The following is a 19,093-nucleotide window of genomic DNA, read 5'->3' as shown; positions in this document are numbered from 1 at the left end:
GTTATTTCTCCAGGTTTGAACTTGGGGCAATATACTTTTGAATTTTTTTGCAGAGAATTTTATTTTCCATAATTCTCAATAAATATCAAATTTAATCAACTCAATACAAAATAATGGAATACGGAGAGAAAGAAATTGATGTTATTCCTACGTAGAATGGTAACCATTACTATGTTACATTGTCACGGTGTTCGGTGAACAAGGCCCAGTAGCGATTAACTCGCTCCTGGGGGACACCCAAATTCAAGAGACGCACCTGTCCACCGCTAGTTCCCGCAAAAATCGAACCGCCAATAGAAAATCAGCCTCTCGATCACGTCATGAATCGACCGCTTTATTGGCTGATCGCTCCCACTAGACATGCGCAATAGCCTTCTTCCCCAACTCAACGAGGAAGAAGACGGACTATTGTTATTATCTTTCGCTTCTACGCTTTCGCTGCATCAAGTCGCCATTACTTTTTATTTACTTTCGCTTTTCGTTAATAAACCGCATTTCGCTTATTTTATAATTTAAACTGCTTAAATTAACCGCTAATAATTCGCTTTAATTTGTTATAGGTAAATTGTGTTAACAGTGCATTTATTTCACCGCTTTTTCAGTGCTGGCAAAGTGTTCAACCACGTGTCAACCGGCTTCGCTTTTGCAAACCACGCTGTAATTTACAAATCCGCTATTATCTTAACAATCCGCTATTAAATATATTAAATATTGAGTGTAATTAATGTAAATAAATTCCTAGTGTTATTTTTGATAATAAATTACGCGTTTTAATTGAGATATCCAACCCTAAACCTGATCCCCGCTTTTCCGCTCTTTCAGTAATTATTCACACGGAAATTTTTGTGAGAATCCTGTGTAAATTTACAGAGAAAAATCTAAAAAATTTTGATAAAAATATGAAAAATCACTCATTCGATGTGGAATTAAATTCTGAAAATAGTGTTGTTTTTTTTTTCACTTTTTTCAATAAAAATTTCAATTTTTTATCAACTCTTAAATTTGGATTAGCAATCCAATCCTAATTGCTCACTCTGCTACTAGCTTCAGCTGATTACGAGAAACAAAAAAATATCAAATTTTTTACAGCCAATCAGAAAGCTTGGCTCAGGCTATCTTTTTTCTCTCTCTTTTAGCGAAACCAGATTCCTGGCCCTAATGATTATATATGAGGTTATAACAACCAGGTATGATCGGATCTAATTATGTATAGGCTTATATATGATTACATATGACCTTATATATAATCATGCATGATTATATATGATTATATGTAATTAAATATGATCATATATGATTAGAAAAAAACTTTTTTCATCGGGTGTTTATGCAAAATTCGACCATTACGAACGCGAGTAATCGAGTAGTCTCTTTTCAACATGGTTTTCGTGTGTTTATTCGAAATTAGACCAACACAATCTCGGGTAATTGTGTAGCGCTTTTTAACATGGTTTTTGTGTGTGTTTATTCAAAATGAGACCAACACAAACGGGGATAATCGTGTTGCGCCCTTTTAACATGGTTTTCGTGTGTGTTTATTAAAAATTAGACTGATACAAACACGAGTAATCGTATTGCGCCCTTTTAACATGGTTTTCGTGTGTGTTAATTCAAAATTACACCAACACAAACACCAGTAATCGTGTAGCGCCCTTTCAACATGGTTTTTGTGTGTGTTTATTGAAAATTAGACCAGCACAACCGCGGGTTATCGTGCAGTGCCCTTTTAACATGTTTTTGTGTGTGTTTATTCGAAATTAGACCAACACAAGCGAGGGTAATCGTGTAGCGCTCTTTTAACATGGTTTTCATGGGTTTTTATTTAAAATTAGACCAACACAAACTCGGGTAATCATGTTGTGCCCTACTAACATGGTTTTTGTGTGTGTTTATTCGAAATTAGACCAACACAATCGCTGGTGATCATGTTGCGCCCTTTTATCATGGTTTTTGTGTATTTTTATTCGAAATTAGACAAACACTTTAGTTTTTTATCGTATGTGATTATAAATTAAGTATAGAAATTTCATACTGAACATTTGAATTTTTTGCAAATATTCCTTTAAACGGTTATTTTGTCGTTCGGTTACATTGTCGTCGGTTATTTTGTCGATCGGTTATTTTGTCGTCAGTTATTCTATCGCAGTTATTTCGTCGCGGTTATTTTGTCTGCGGTTTTTTAAGCGTGATACCATATTTTCTCTCTGAAACAGAGAAAAAATTTTATAAACAGGTATACATATTAAAGCGCAAAAATTTTTTTTTTTATTTAATATCATATCTTTTAACATTATACGATACAGTAATTGTAGCGCTTACTCTACTTGTCAATTATAAAATTATTATATCTTCTAAACTATAAGAGATATGATAAAGGACATTGTTTCGGAGAAGGCGACTTTTGTGACCCCTCGACGGACCCTTGAATAACTGAGTTGTAAATTTAGTATGACTGGGCTGTTGACTTGGTTGAGACCTATTTGAATTGACTGGTAATCGACAAGAATACCTTGAAATAGGCTTTTTAATGACGAAGTCTTGAAAACGACGAAGTCTTGAAAACGACTGTTGAAAGTTTCTTACTTTGCTTAGAGTAGGCTGAAGCAACTTGAAAGTTTTCTATGTTGTAAGAAGTCTTAAGAAAGACTTCTTATCAAATGAATAGTTCAATTAAGCAAAACTGAATGCCGTCGGCTGTTGAGCAGCTCCTTATATATGCTTCAGTGGTGGTTCGAGAACTTCTTTTTCTGTAGAGAGGGCATTAAAATGAAGGGCCAATGAGAGTTCGGAGGCTCCGACTCACCACATTCTACTAACTACTCTGGCGCTGTCACTGTAGCGTATCGGGAGGGACGACCACTCGTTGCGGTCCTCGCGGATTCATGCCCCTGCTAGAGTTTCTTTTCCTGGTCCGTGCCTTTTAAGGGGTGTAAAAATTAGAAACTTTTCAGAACTTTAAGCAGACATTTGAGTCCTTCTCTTAGCTAATAAATTTCTCTTTTAGATTATCCAAAGGTCAAGTTCGTATCTATTGTTTATAATCTACTCCATGCATTTGTTTATAAAAATTCTGTATTTTTCGACTTTTTCGTTTCTTTTGTGATCTTTAACTTGTTATATTTTTCAGATCCAGCAATAATAATGAGGTAATGTGCTTGAATAATAATGAAATTATATTGAGAAAATAAAAAAGAAATACAATTTTTGGTATAAGAAAATAAAACACGACTACGAAAAAATACAAAGTTACAAAAATTCAATCCTAGTACCAGAGGCATGAAAAAAAGCCATATATATTATTTTTAAAATTAGCGACATATGTCAGATAAATTAATAATTTGTTATGTAATACATCTCTTTATAGAATTGTTCTCAGGTTTAATGCTATGTCTGCTTAATTTAAAAAGTTAGAGATCACAACAGATACGAAGAAGTAAAAAAAATACAGAATTTTTATAAACAAATGCATATAGTAGCTAATGAACAATAGATACGAACTTGATCTTGAGATTATCTGAAAGAGAAATTTCTCCTTTATAAAAAAGACTTCGATGTCCTTTATCGTATCTCTAATAGTTTGAAAGATACATCAAATTTTTAATTGACAAGTCAGGTTAGCGCTAAAATGACCGTATCGTATAATGTTAAAAAATATTACAATAAATTAAAAAAAAAAATTTTTGCACTTTGTTATGTATAGCTGTTTTTAAAATTTATTCTTTGCTTCAAAAACAAAATATAACGTTGGTCAAAATTTGTTGATAACAAATTGTTTACCTAATGAAGAATTGAATGATTAATAAAAAAATTAGGGAAACGGTTGACCCTGAAGGCCATCCCTGCAACTTCCCACTAATTTTGTACCCAGGCACTTAAAATTGCACTTATGGTGTTTTTGAACTCTTCGATCTCAAAAATACATTTCTTGTGTTATTCTGAGCTCTCCGAGCTCAAAGAGATAACTTTTCTATACTTTTGAGCTGTTCGAGCTCAAAAATCTGATAGCAGTCTGATAAAACACTAGTTTTTGAATCTTCAAATCGCAATAACTTTCGAATGAATCATCGGATTTTCACGTGGTTGGCATCAATCGATGTAATTTTTTAAGCTTTATGAAGAAATTTGACTAAGAAGAATTAATCTAATGAAATATTTCGAAGTTATTACAAAAAAACACTTTTTTCGATTTTTTTCGACAATAATATCTCACGAACGCATCAACCAATTCTGGCGTTCTTGGTGGCGATCGATGCAGGTTTTTAAGGTTAAGAGCTGATAAGTTTTTAAGTTGCAAACACGACAGCGCACGGGGCGAGCGTAACGTCCATGACTTCCAATATTTTTAGTACTGGGAAAAATCCTTCGTTAAATATACATTAAGGTCGATCAGTTCACCCAATTCGAAGAGATTTGGAAAAAATAAAAAAAAAAACACTTTTTTTCGAATTATTTTGCAATTTCTCGAAATCTACTGGTCCGAATTGGTTTCAACTTTCAGAAAATCTAAGTTTGGCAAAGCCCTTTCGAATAACACCAACTGCGATCAAATTGGTCGAGCCGTTTAGAAGTTATGAGGGGTTTACACACACACACACACACACACACACACACACACTCGGGGCAGAAGAGATACTGCTACCGGGCGCGTCTCCCCGAGCGGATGGGAGAACGCTCGCTGTCCTTGGATGACACTTAATCTCTTAGTTGATGAGGTACAGCGGGTAGGAGCCAAGCAAAATAACCAAACAAAATAAGCTCCCGTGGACAAAACTCCCCTTTAATGGATTAGTCACACTAACTGACCTAGCAAGACGATTGGTTCCTGCTGTAACTCACTGGGAGTGTCCGGAACCTGTATCGTAGTTTCCGACGATGCAGGCCACGGCTGATGTGAGCTTGCTCTGCCTAGGTGAAAGTTGCAGCAGTGGATCAGGAGCCAGCCACTTCGGGCCTTGATCAGGAAGTACGCAGTGAGTGTTAGAGATCGGAATCTTCACTGCTCCGAGCGAGTCTAGTCCGTCCGTGTATTCCGGGACTGGCTAAGTGTCGGCTAGGCCTCAGGGAACTGGGGTAGGAGTACTATCTCCGAGGGTACACCCGTTCCTAGTTATGGCAACCCGCTCCACTCCGTACGATGCGCTGGTAAATCAAAAAAGTATGAGTAAGTTACAGGAAACAAACAAGAATAGAAACGGGCTTCATGCTCAACAAGCAGCGATTGAAGCAAGCGCTGACATGAAGAGAACGCAAGCGTTGGAGCGCCTTGAGAAGCTGACCATTGAGCTGCAAGAGTTTGTCCAAACTAAGGTCAATATCCACAAGGAGATAAAGACCAAGACAACCGGTGTAGTCAATGCTCTTGGAAGATTCAAGAAACTGGACGAAGAATGGCGCTCATCATTACACCGCACCCCTTGTGCTACATCGGAGAGAAACAGTCAAGTGCTTGTTGAAGAAGCCATGGACACTGAAGCCGAAGGTGACGGAGAATCAGTCGCTGAAGAAGAAAGTGAAACTATCACAACGGCAGAGACTGAATCCTTTGACCAAAACGGCCGCATCCTGAGGAAGTTGGAAAGAAAAATTCGTTCTCTCGAAGGCGGAGCTTTTCATACTCCCAAGAAGCTGAAAGACGTTGGACCTGGTCATCCCATCAAGAAGCAGAAAAAGGTTAAGGATCTTCCACAAAACTCTTGTGAACAGAACAAGAAGCCAGGCTGGGAAAAGGTGCAGTCCAGAAAGGACAAGAAGAAGGAGCGCAAGAAACTGCCCCCGGAAAAACCTCTGGTGCCTCCACCGAAGCCGAACCAGAAGCCAAGAAGAACAGCAACGAGACCGGAAGCACTTATTATCCGTCCAGCGAACAAAGATAAGTATTCTGAAATACTTACACGGATCAAGGCGGATGTTCGCCCAGATCAGGTCCGCAACACAGTCGAGAAGATACGCAGGACCGCGACAGGGAACATTCTCATCACGCTGTCGAAAGGCAGTAGTGATAGAGGTAAAGACCTGCAGAAGACTATCGCGGGAATACTTAAGGAGGACGCAAATTGTATTAGTACTGTCATTAGTACTGTCATTAATACAGGACCTGAAGAAGACCTGGAAATTCGCGATATTGACGATACTACAACTAAAGATGACATTCTAACAGCTTTACAAGAGGCAGCTGGAAACGATTGTGGTATAACAGTAGAGGCCATTAAAATTCGTAAGGTCTTACGTAGCAGAACACAAATTGCGTCGGTGACTCTGGCAGCAACGGTAGCGCAGAAAGTGGTAGGAGACCACGGCAAGATTAGGATCGGCTGGACCAATTGTCGTATTAGAACAATACTAAGACCGGTCCGATGTTATAAATGCTGGCATTTTGGACACCGTGCAGTTCAGTGCACAAGTGAAGTCGACCGCTCCAAACTTTGCATTAAATGTGGAGAAGAGGGACACAAAATCGCCGAATGTAATAAGCCTGCTAAATGCGCACTGTGTGCGGATCAATCCGGTACAGAGAATAACGCCTATCATGCCGGCACAAGCAGATGCCCAGTATACGAAGAGGCACTCAAGAAGATAACTGATAAACGAAAATGGGAATACTGCAGCTAAACATCAACCACTGTAAAGCGGCATATGATTTGCTCATGCAGACAGTACGTGAACAGAAGCTTGACCTTGTGCTTATATCGGAACCGTATAAACACCTCGGCGGCCAACCATGGGAAACTGACTGCACGAAAAAAGCTGTCATATGGTCCTGTCGCAAGCTCCCCTTCCAGAGTGTCGTTAACAATGGCAGCGCCGGCTTTGTAGCAGCATCGGTAGATGGCATCCGCTTTTACAGCTGCTACGCACCACCTAGCATCACTATTGTTGAATTCATGGACTTTCTGGATCGACTGACGGAGGACGCGAAGCAGTACTACCCAGTGGCAATAGCTGGATACTTCAACGCCTGGGCAGTGGAATGGGGCAGCAAACACACCAACGCTCGAGGTAAAGAACTACTGGAAGCTTTTTCTACGTTAGATGTAGTATTGTTAAACAGCGGCGATGCGTCGACGTACACTAAAGGAGACGCAAGTTCTATTGTGGATCTTACTTTTGTCAGCAGCAGCCTCATCAGAGGAAACTACGACTGGAAGGTGATGGAGATCTACACGGCCAGGGATCACAATGCGATTCTCTGGGAAGTATCAGAGGACCAGAATCCTAGAAGATCGGCTAAGAAACTTGACATCGTTGGGTGGAAGGTGAAATCCCTTGACCCAGGTGCTCTAGTAGCTGCCCTAAATAGTGAACCGCTTACTACTGGATCTGCAGAAGAAATGACCAAGGACTTGATGAAGAGAGTGACCCAGGCTTGCGACAACTGCATGCCCCGTAAACGGGGCATGAACCAAAGACCTTCAGTGCACTGGTGGAACGAACACATCAGCTTCCTACGGAAAGAGTGTCTCAAGAAAAGAAGAATATCTCAGCGTGGTTATCGGCGGCCTAGTCGCAGAATACAAGAAAGCTCATCGACATTTAAACAAAGCCATCAAGGATAGCAAGAAGAACTGCTGGAAAGAGCTAATCAACGAGGTGGACAAAGACTTGTGGGGTAGACCTTACAAGGTAGTCATGGCACACCTGAAATATCAGCCAATGCCGTCTCCTACGTGTCTTCAACTCTTACAGAAGATCGTGACTGCGCTGTTTCCACGACAGCGCGTTTTCAACTATCTGTTGACACAGGACGAACTGAATGATATTCCACCTGTCACGAAAGAAGAACTGATGGAAGCTTGTAACCGCGTCGGGAATAATAAAGCACCGGGATTGGACGGAATTCCTAATATTGCCTTGAAAACATCTATTAAAGCAGCGCCAGCGTTATTCCTCGACGTCTACAACATCTGCTTGAAGGAAGGGATTTTTCCTCGGAAGTGGGAACAACAACGGCTGGTACTACTTCCTAAAGGGAAAAAGCCACCGGAAGAACCGTCATCTTATCGTCCACTCTGCATGCTGGATACAGCCGGTAAGATACTAGAACGTATAATCCACCAAAGGATAGAAGCAGTTGTCGATCCACTCTTGGCAGACAATCAGTACGGATTTCGGAAAGGACGATCAACCCTGGACGCGATCAACCTGGTTGTCGGTATAGCCAAAGACGCAATCGCCGGTACCAGATGGAAGGAAGGAACGAAGAAATATTGCCTGGTGGCAACTTTAGACATAAAAAATGCCTTCAACTCCGCCAACTGGGATTGCATCATGCATGCCCTTCAAGAGATAAACGTACCAGGATACCTACGAAGGATAGTCGCTAGCTACTTCACAGATAGAGTCCTGAGATATGACACGATGAATGGTCCAAAGGAGTATGATGTTACTGGGGGTGTACCGCAGGGTTCTGTTCTCGGTCCACTTCTCTGGTATGTCATGTACAACGGATTGCTGAGACTGAAACTACCAAGAAACGTCAAACTGGTAGCGTACGTGGACGACGTAGCCGTAGTAATAGTCGCCAAACATCTTGATGAGATAAAACATATGTTCGCTATCACCTTTGAGCGAATTAACCAGTTGATGGACACAGTAAATTTACAATTGGCTAAACGGAAGACTGAGGCTGTACTTATCACTAGCAGAAAAGTGGAGGAAACGATCAATCTAAACGTCGGAGACCAAGAAATCACATCCCAACCATTCATTCGATATCTGGGAGTGATGCTCGATGCTCGACTTAACTTTAAACAACAAGTTAAACACGTGACCACCAAAGCATCAGCAGTAGTAGCCAACCTAGTACGATTGATGCCCAACATCGGTGGCCCGAAGAAGACAAGGAGGTCATTGCTAACATCAGTAGTTACATCGGTCCTCACATATGGTATATCCATTTGGGCCGACGCACTTGAGATCCAAAAATCATGGAGGAAAGCATGTCCAGTTTACCGACTGAGCGCGCTAAGAGTAGCCAGCGCCTTTCGAACAATATCAGAGGAAGCAGTGTGTGTCATTTCCGGAATTTTGCCGCTCAGAGTCCTAGCTGAGGAAAGACGTAACCTTTACTAACGGAAGAGGACAACCGCACAAAGTGCCGAGGAACTCAGAGCTAAAGAACGGCAGAACACAATCGCACGATGGCAATCGCAGTGGGACGCCGCGACAACAGGAAGATGGACACACCGTCTCATACCGAAGATCGACGTTTGGCTAAACCGAAGTCATGGTGAGGTCAATTACTATCTGACGCAGTTGTTGTCAGGACATGGATGTTTTCGGACGTATCTTCACCGCTTCAAGCATGATGATTCACCGGAGTGCCCGTCATGCCCAGGAATCAATGAAGACGCGGAGCACGTTTTCTTTGAGTGCCGTCGATTTTACCCACAGCGAGATGAGCTGGAGATGATCCTAAAGAAGAAAATCCAACCAGAGACAATAGAAGCAATGTTGTCATCAAGAGCCTCCTAGAACGACATCAACACATTTGCAACAGAAGTCCTTATAGACTTGCGTTCCATCGTAAGAAGAAGAGCAAATGACAACAACTAGAAGAAAGGTAAAATAACACCTTAGCTACCAGAAGAAAGAGCAGTAGCTAGATCCTCCCCTCACGAAGTAATGCCTAACGGCGGTTTCCATGAGGGATTAGGGGAAAGAGGAAAAGGGGTTTAGGGTTTAGTGGGTAGGGGCGCTAGCGTCGAGTTTTAGTATGACACTGCGTCGAGTCGCCACATATCCAGGCCAAACAACTATGCCTAGAATCCGTAAAAAGGATTCTCCCCCCTTAAAACAAAAAAAAAAAAAAAAAAAAACACACACACACACACACACATACACACACAAACACACACACACACCCGTCGGAAGAAGCCAAACTTCAACCGGGCGCGTCCCCAGGTGGCGGATAGGGGGGGTCCTAACCGGTCGTAAGATCGCCAGATTAGGGTGAAATAAAAAAGCTCTTGCGGACCAAATCAGGCATCGGAGCTGAAGAGTACCAGCCACCGTCCGTGTATCCTTGTGGGTCGGAGAAAGCTCGCTGTTCTTCGGAGCAGAGGGTAAGAGCGAAATAAAATAGCTCTCGCGGTAAAAAACGAAAACTCCCCTTTCGGCAGGAAGGGTTGTTCACACCATCTGACCTAGGGTCACGTACGCAAGCGGATACGGTGACGCTGCTCAAAAGAGATGTGTGAAATGATCCTTATAGCGCGGTGTACGTGGTAACTCCCGGCATCTTCGTGCTGCACCCACGGAAGGAATAGGAAGCCGATGAAGGAAGCTGGTGCAAGGTCGAAGAGGTTGAGATTTCCCGCTTCCATGACCGATAGCTTTTATAGCAATAGAGGTAGCTGTAAGAGTGGTCACCCCTCCACTTCCGGAGGCATCGCGTTCGGAGACGACCTTTTGCTTTGGAGTATTACTCAAAATTATGGAAGAAATGAAAAAACAAGAAAAGGACAGGAGTATTAGTGGGCCTTACGCCTAAGAAGCAGCGATTACAGTAAGCGCTGAGATGAAGCGGACGCAAGCGCTGGAACGCCTCGAAAAGCTGACCAGCAAACTGCATGAGTTTGTCCAATGAAAGGTCAATATCCATAAAGAGATAAAGGCCAAGGCAACCGGGGTAGTTAGCGCCCTTCGAAGGTTTAAAAAACTGGACGAAGAATGGCAGTCACCTCGACGACTCACTCCTCATCTTACGCCGAAGAAGAGCAGTCAACTTACTGTGGAGATCGAAGAATCAATCGCCACCGGAGGCGATAGTGACGGTGAATCTGATGCTAAAGACGAAGGTCATACTTCCAACAAGTCTAACAAGAGGAAGGACCGAAACTTCCCAGATGGAATAGATGGGCGATTGACGAAGAGAAAGGACTTGAAACCAAGTCCTCCGAAAAACGTGATGAAGCAGAACGCCGAAAAAAAAGACGCGACTGATTGAAAAGATGTCCACACAAGGAAAGAGAAACGGAGGCTAGCCAAAGAACAGCCCCCAAAGGAGCCTTTAAAGAAGCTCAGGCCGGAGCCTAAGCGCAAAAAACCGCTCAAGAGGATCAGACCCGACGCACTGATCATCCGCCCGGCCGAGAAAGCAAAGTACGCCAAGATTCTGCGTCGCATGAAGAAAGACGTCCCTGATGAGCAAGTTTGCACAACGGTGAACAAGATCAACAAGACCAGAAGCGGGGACTTGCTGATTACGATTTCGCGAAAGAGCGAGGACAAAGGCCAAGGCCTGCAACAGACCATCGCAAACATTCTTAAGGAGGAGGCCGAAGTGATCTGCAAAGGGCCACAAGAAAACATCGAGATCCGAGACCTAGATGACACCACAACAAAGGAAGATATTCAGGTTGCCCTGCATACGGTAACCAAGGAGCTCTGCGAAATACCACCAGAGACAATCAAGATCCGCAAAGCCTACAGCGGTACCCAAACCGCTGTCGTGACACTACCGACTGCAGCAGCTCAGAAGATATTAGAAGGAAGCGGTAAAATCCGAATTGGCTGGGTCAACTGCCGAATTAGAGTCACGAGAAAACCTACCCAATGTTACAAATGCTGGCATTTTGGGCACCACGGATCCCAGTGCAGAAGCAAGACAGATTGATTCAAACTATGCATCAGATGCGGCCAAGTAGGAAACAAGATTGCGGACTATAATAACCCAGCGAAGTGTGTATTATGCGCGGAAAATAGGAGCGCAGAGAACGCTGCCCATCACGCCGGCACATACAGGTGCCCGATATACAAAGAGGCACTCCAGAGAATGACAAGCAAGCAAGCATGAGGATATTACAGCTTAACGTCAATTACTGTGAGGCCGCGCATGACCTGCTCGTGCAGACCGTGCGTGAATTACAGCTTGATTTAGTAATAATAGCAGAGCCATACAGACACCTGAATAACCAACCCTGGGAAACTGACAGCACCACCAAGGCTGTCATCTGGTCCTGTGGCAAACTTCCCTTCCAGAGCATAGTGAGCAATGATAGTATCGGCTTTGTAGCGGCGTCTATTAACGACATCCGATTTTATAGTTGCTATGCGCCATCTAGCCTTTCCATTGCCGAGTTTACTGACTTCCTGGATCGACTGACCGAAGACGCAAAGCAATACCACCCAGTAGCTATAGCAGGGGACTTCAATGCCTGGGCAGTAGACTGGGGCAGCAAGCAGACTAATGCGCGAGGCAAGGCACTACGTGAAGAAATGGCCTCACTGGATGTGGTCCTTCTCAACATCGGTAAGACACCAACATATACCAAGGGAAAGGCTAGTTCGATAATAGACCTCACATTCGTCAGCAGCAGCTTATTAAAAGGAAACTATTCTTGGGAAGTCTTAAACACATACACCGCCAGCGACCACAATGCAATACTTTGGGAAATATTGGCTGGCTGGAACCCTTAAAGAGCAACTAGACAAACTAATGCAGCTGCATGGAAAGTAAAAGACTTTGACTCGGAAGCTTTGGTAGTAGCCTTAGACAGTGACTCGACCATCATCACAGGAAATGCTGTAGAGAAGACGAAGGACTTAATGACGAGAATTACCCAGGCGTGCGACACCTGCATGCCCCGGAAGCGTGGCATCAATAAAAGACCATCGCCGCACTGGTGGAATGATTAGATTAACGCCCTTCGCACAGTCGGTCACAAAAAGAGAAGATTATCGTAGGGTGGCCACCGACGACCTAACTCTGCGGAACTGGTCGCAGAATACAAAAAGGCCCGTCGAGAACTGAACAAGGCCATCAAAGATAACAAAAGACGCTGTTGGAAGAAACTCGTCGATGAGGTAGAAAAGGACCCATGGGGCAGACCGTATAGGATGGTCATGTTATGTCCAAGGGCGTTTAAGTGGTAGCGTAAGCGGTGGAGGTTTGGACTAACGGTTTAAAGAATACGCAACGGAGTTTTAATTCCGTTGTTTTAATTATTTATGTGGGACGTTTTCGACGAACGAATTTACCACGCCTTCGTTTGAGACTGATTGCGGATTTTATTAAGAATAGATGTACTTACTCTTTGCAGGATTTTTAGTTATTACCGGATCCGTGACTCCGGGGCTGCTGTTAGCCCTTTTCCTGGATTGGGCCCTCTGATTGGTCCTTGCAGCGGATGGATTAGGATGGAATTGGGCTGCTTATTTTACGGGCTTCTTATTTTGTGAAATGAACTGATTTAAACTGATTTCACTTCTTTTTAAGATTTATTTCAATTAACACCAAAACTTTTACACTTTCACAAATTTTATTTAATCGAAATTATTATAATAAATTTTATTTGAATTTGAGCTAACGTCCTCCAGTCCCCCGTAGGGTAAAGTGCGCAAAACTAGCTTTTAGGAAATTTTGAATAAACTTAATGACCGAATTCTTGCCTAAGTGCAGGGCAAATTAGAACTTTGAGAATACGGTTCTCTATGATTTACTTACTGGCCGAATTCTCGCCTAAGTGCAGGGCAAATTAGAACTTTGAGAATACGACTCTCTAAGATACTTAAAATTAATACGTGGCCTGCCGGTTAAACCGCGTCCAAACTTCCTTTAAGTGCAGTGCAAATTAAAGCAAAGGGCTCTACAAGGCACGGGCCCGTCAATTAAACGCGGAAGTCGAATTAATTAACAAAGACCGGGAGTGGTCTCCGTTTCTCGTTTTTAATTGCTCGCGGTGCTGAGTTTGCAGAAGTCCCCGCTAGTCAACCAGCAGTCACGTAGCTTCTATTTTATTGTGGCTTTCGCGCATGACGAAGTCTTCTATCTGCGCGGGTGATTTAAATTTAAAAGAAAAATTTAACGGGTGGACATAACATTCCCCCGGAAAAGCGAGGAGCTAACATAGCTTATCGGTTTTCCTATGGCCACCTTCTCCATAAGCGAGAGCCACTTACAAATTTTATTTAATGTATTTTAACCTATTAAAAGAGTAGTGAATAAAGTCATCTGGCGCGAATATTTAAATTTAATTTTATTATTTTAATCTGGTGCTGCATAATATGCTGACGGATGGCTAATCTTTCTCGCCTCTCGATTTCGCGAAGCCGTGTCGAGTGTCAGTATTGTCTCAGTATTGTGTCAGTATAGTGCTCTTGTGAAAGAAACAAAGAAAAAAAATGTACCCAATTGGTGAGAATTTTGAGGGATATGGTACTTGGTACCAGATGGTCGTAATGGTTCACGGGGAGAAGGTAAGTTAAATTTTGATGCATTCAGTGGGAGAAGAAATAGAAAAAGTGAAGGGAAGGAGAAGAATAAATAGAGAAGGTCCTATTCCCATAAAAAAAATAATAATTTTTATTTTTTTTTTTTTTTTTTTTTTTCTAGGACATAAGAGCGGGCATTAAGATCTTGAAGGCTCTGGCACGTCCGGTGAATCCAAGCCGGGCGTTGCTTTTGGCTTTTCGATTTATGGACGTGTTTGGTTCTCTTCCTCCGGAGATCGTGGAAGCGGCGACCTTTTTCTGCCTGCAAGGCGCCGAAGGCTTAGCAGGATCTTCGGAACTCGAGGAGATGGTGTGCCCCAACAGCGAGGACATCGAGCGGTTGAGGATCGCTTTAATTGAGGCGATCTTCAATGGTTTGGTCACCATGACGTGATGGTAAGTCATTATAAAATACTTCAAAAGTTTTTCTTTGGAATGTCTACTTAAGCAGCATTCTGATTGTTGGCGATTATTTTATCTTTTGTTTGCTTCTTTGTTGCAGGCTAGGCGTATTGAGTGTCGTCGGTCTCGAGAGAAGAGCTGATGTCAGGTCCCTTCTTTCGCATTCCGGTGGCCGAGCTAATAGTAGTGTCAGATAGTAAAATAAAGAAAAGGAAAGGAGAATGTTATTTGTGAAAAAAAATATTTTTTTTTTTTTTTTTTTTTTTTGATTTTTTTTTTCAAAATAAAAGGTATTCTTTTTCTTTTTATTTTGTCTCTTTATTTTTCTCTATACCTTTTTCTCATCTCTTAATAATAATGATAGTGATAATCGTAGTAGTTATGACGAAAAACAAGAAGGTAAGTAGAATTTGAATTAATAAGAAAGAAGGTAAGAATAAAGTGAAACAAGAATTAAGTGAAATAAATAGATAAAGAAAAAGAAGAGAAAAAAAATGAAAAACTAAAATAGAAGGAATAAATTTAAAAGAGGAGGAAGGAAAAAATCTAATTTTCGATTAATACGGATAAGAGAAAAAATTTTTTGAATTAAATCTGGGAAGGTGGTATGGTGGGAGGGTAGGTATCGGTATATGTATGTACGTGTGTGTTGTGTATGGAGCATGCATTGAAGGCGGCACGGTTGTAGTGTAGTAGGCGTGGCTTACCGAGAGGCGACTGTAATTGAGCGAGCGTCGGTAAGCTACTTTGCTTGATGTAGCAGTTCTTTTATAATTACCGCTAGATGACTCCTCCTGTTCCCGTTCTTACTTATGCTCACTCTTATTGGATATTGAGTGTTCGAAATAAGAATTTTACAAAGAGAAACAAATCTTTATGATTTAATAATTTGGAACGGTTTTAATGAGTGACGTTAGCTCGATTTCTTAAAGTATAATTGATTTTTTTTTTTTTTTTTTTTTTGGCGTTCTGCGTTATTTTCACTCGTCCCCCCAAGGCCGGAGATAATATTATTTCCAGTCTTGTGAGTCGTAACGCAGCAAAAATTTTTCATAATACGGATAAATTTACTGATTTTCATTATACTATCAACTATCTATTAAGGTAGGAGTTTTATTTAAGTATTTTAGATTAGATTATTTGTTCAAACTGTTGACTCGTTTTTGGCATAAAGAGTTTTTCTATTATTTTTGTAAAGTGAAATTATAAAGGAGAGAAAGGATTCTATTATAATTTTAAAGTTATTTCTTACTTTTTCCGCAAAGATGTCATCAGTTTGTTTAACAATTCTTTAATCGATGGGCTTAAGTTCTATGTTCTATGATGTCGATGTTGGTTTTTTTTTGTCTAGATCGGTGATTTGTAGTCTCTCAGTCGGAACGTTTTCGGCTTCTCCGATGCTTTGATGATTTCTAGAGCTTCTTTGGTTGTTATTTTTGTTTCCATGGAGACGTTTTTCTCGTTCTCGGTATCGGTTCTTGTTGGAGGTGTTTTGTTGATATCTAGTAGGCCTGATGTTTTTTCTTCGATTGTTTTCAGCTCGATTACTACTGGATTTCCGTCTTTTCTGCTGGTCTGTGGAGGTTTTGATATGAATCGGCGGATAGTTTTTTGTATAGCTATCCCTCCAATTATGAGTGATATTATTCCAATAGTTGATACTGTTCCGATAGTTATTTTCCGACTGGTTTCTTCCTTTTGATGATCCAGGGCTATCAGTGACATTTTTTCTTCATTTTCTTCTAGACCTTGGCCCCAAGGTTCAAATTTGTCGATGATCGTAGCTAGATCTTGATTCTGTGCTAACAAATATGGAGCTGCGTTGTTGATTTTCAGGCTTGAGTTTAACGTTTCCAAGGATAAGTTAAAACTCGGGGCGATGAGGTCTATTTTCGTTGACTCTCTAGCTATCCCTCGAATAGTGTATTCATTACACGTCACTTGACATCCCTGCTGGATGTGTATTAGGCCAGTCCCATTAATTACCTGATTTTTGGCTGTTTGTCCTGGACATCTCCATTGAATATTTTCCTGCCTGCACGTCGAATATGTCCAGGTATTTTTCTCGTTCATTTTTATCCAAGTTAGCTTGCATTTTGTAATTATTCTTACATTACAATCCCGTAGATTTTTGGTTTTCGGATTCATTAGTAGTTCCATTTCGCAATCTACCTCATTCACCAACTTGGTTGCTTTGGACGGAAAGTCCGGTGGACATGCCATGTCCGGTCCGATGGGCTTGCAGCTATTGATATAATCTTGTTCAGCGAGAAAATATTCATCAAACGATGGTTCTGACACGAGGTATTTCGATTTTGGTTGAATCGTCAATGTTGATATTTGGTCTCCGATTTTCTCGGGCTTGGGAAGTGATTTTAGCTCATATGCTAACCATGGCGCCTGGTCGAATAGTGGAACTGTAATTATTATCAGGAAATGTCCATTTGTTTTTCCTGTTTCCACCGTGGACACCCTGGCTAGTGTATTGATGTCCATGTGATTCAGAGGTTGAGGTGGGTTCAGCGTCGGATGTTTTTTCATCATGTCAGCGGTTGCTTGATGCAGTTGTTTGGCTGACACTATTAAATAGGTGAGTCTACCCCAATTTGCTTCTTCTATAATCTTTTCTGCGTTGTTTAGAGTCCGTAGATGGTTGGTCATCCGTAGATGGTTGGATATCAATGAACATATCATTGAATGTGTTCATCTCCAGCCATTGAGAACAATTGGATTCTTTGTAGATCGCTCAATTGTTTATTTATTGCATGCTTGAGGTAGGCTGATGTTCGGACCAATTCCTTGATCCTCTCGGTTATATTTGCTTCGTGTTTAAGGATCTCATTTATTTCACTCTTGATGATGTGAGTGTTGTTTTGAGATAAGTGTACTAATTCCCTATTGTTTTGGTATAGGTTGTCTATTTCCTTGGTTATGTGCTCTTTGTCGCTGTAGTCCCAAACAGTTCTCAAGCTATTGTACCTACGAATCCGAACCAGGGAGCTCTTTTTGTGCGGTTTTGTGAATCGAATTCCTCTAGTTGTGGGTCCTCGAGGAGTTGTCTCAGGCGATGTTGGGCTTGTTGGATTTCTGCCTGTATTTCTTGATGACTGTTGACCCTCAAGTATGACGTGCAGATTGGATGATTGAATTTTGCTGAGCATATTCCATAGGCTTCCCATAGGCTTTGGTTCGAGTGTGGGTACAGATTCACCAATTTTTCGATGTTGATTGAACTAATGAGTTGCCATTCCTCGCGAACCATGTGTATTTTCTTGAATGGATCGTAGAGTAGGCCTGGGTTCGCTTCCATTGGTTTTATTCTCGTCTCTCCCGCACTCCATGCCAAGTATCCCAATCCTAGGAAGAGAAGTAGTACGGTGTTCATGTTGAAATTGTATTGGCTTTTATATACTGAAACAAACAACTTGGGTTTCTTTTTAGTCAAATTTTTCGCGGCTGGCTGGTTTGGCCTTATTGGGGTGGAGTAATTTTCGTTTCCCATTTTCTTTTTCTATTATTAAATTTCCCATTTCATTTATTTCAATTATTTCGTATGGACCGGTGTAAAAGGTCTAATTTATTTTTTCTGGGTTCCTTCAACGTGTATATGAAATCTCCTACATTAAATTTTGTCGGATGGATATGTTTGTTGAACCGGACTTTTGATTCGTGTTTCGCTCTAGTTAAATTTTCCGCTGATATTCGCTGAATTCCGGAAATTCGACTAATTGAGTCTGCTAGATAATCGTTATAAGATTCGATTTTACTAAAGTCCGGAAATTGGGTCGGACTCCGAGCTTTTCTCCCATACAAAATTTCGTATGGTGTAAATTTCGTGGCTGTATGCACGGTGGTGTTATAATTTAACATTGCCATTGGGATATACCGATCCCAGTTACTGAATTTATCTACGTAAGCCCGGAGGTAATCGACTAAAGGCTGGTGAGATCGTTCCAAGGCTCCGTTCGATTGTGGATAATAAGAAGAAGTTGTTATTCTTTGAATTTTCAGCGCCTTGGCTAGCTGTTGAATTAATTTACTTGTAAATGAGGTGCCCTTGTCTGATAGAATTACGCGGGGGCACCCATAAAGGGCGATATAATGATTTAAAAGAGCATCTGCAACAGTTACTGCTCTGATATCGGGGAGAGGAACTGCGGCAGCTGCTTTTGAAAAGTTATCCTGGATTGTTAGGATATGTACATTTCCATCGGGGGTCATAGGTAGGGGTCCTACCGTATCTATACTAATTTTTTCGAAAGGTTCGAAAGGTGTATCGGTGATAGACATAGGCTGTCTTGTTTTTATTCGCGTGAGTTTATTTTTCTGGCATATCTCGCATGCTCGTATGTAATTGTAGATTTTATCTTTCATTCCTGGCCAGTAATATTTTTCGCGAATACGCCAATACGTTTTTACTACACCTTTGTGGCCCCCTATTAAGCTGTTATGATTTTCTTCAATTATCTTTGTTCGAAGG

At 41.5% G+C, this 19,093-nt stretch overlaps 2 protein-coding genes across 2 annotated transcripts in view; one reads left to right on the top strand and one right to left on the bottom strand.

Annotated features, from left to right (window-relative positions):
* Positions 1-19,093, bottom strand: part of LOC123261717 (potassium voltage-gated channel protein Shaker) — a 1,350,734-nt gene that overhangs the window by 177,146 nt on the left and 1,154,495 nt on the right. The gene's annotated exons all lie outside the window — the stretch shown is intronic.
* On the top strand, positions 11,123-12,417 carry LOC123261368. Its single transcript, XM_044722959.1, has 2 exons — positions 11,123-11,495; positions 12,014-12,417. The coding sequence occupies exons 1-2, from the start codon at positions 11,123-11,125 to the stop codon at positions 12,415-12,417; spliced, it is 777 nt and encodes a 258-aa protein (XP_044578894.1).

This window comes from Cotesia glomerata, linkage group LG3 (genome assembly GCF_020080835.1).
Source record: "Cotesia glomerata isolate CgM1 linkage group LG3, MPM_Cglom_v2.3, whole genome shotgun sequence".
Taxonomy (NCBI): domain Eukaryota; kingdom Metazoa; phylum Arthropoda; class Insecta; order Hymenoptera; family Braconidae; genus Cotesia; species Cotesia glomerata.
The sequence above is the reverse complement of the archived record's forward strand: the minus strand, read 5'-3'. Positions and strand labels throughout refer to the sequence as shown.

Bases quoted from the DNA above. Each gene is read 5' to 3' on its own strand.
- LOC123261368 (XM_044722959.1), top strand. From the start codon at position 11,123: ATGAAGAAAGACGTCCCTGATGAGCAAGTTTGCACAACGGTGAACAAG. The intron at 11,496-12,013 runs GTAAAATCCGAA...TCGGCTTTGTAG, and splicing joins GAAGATATTAGAAGGAAGCG to CGGCGTCTATTAACGACATC.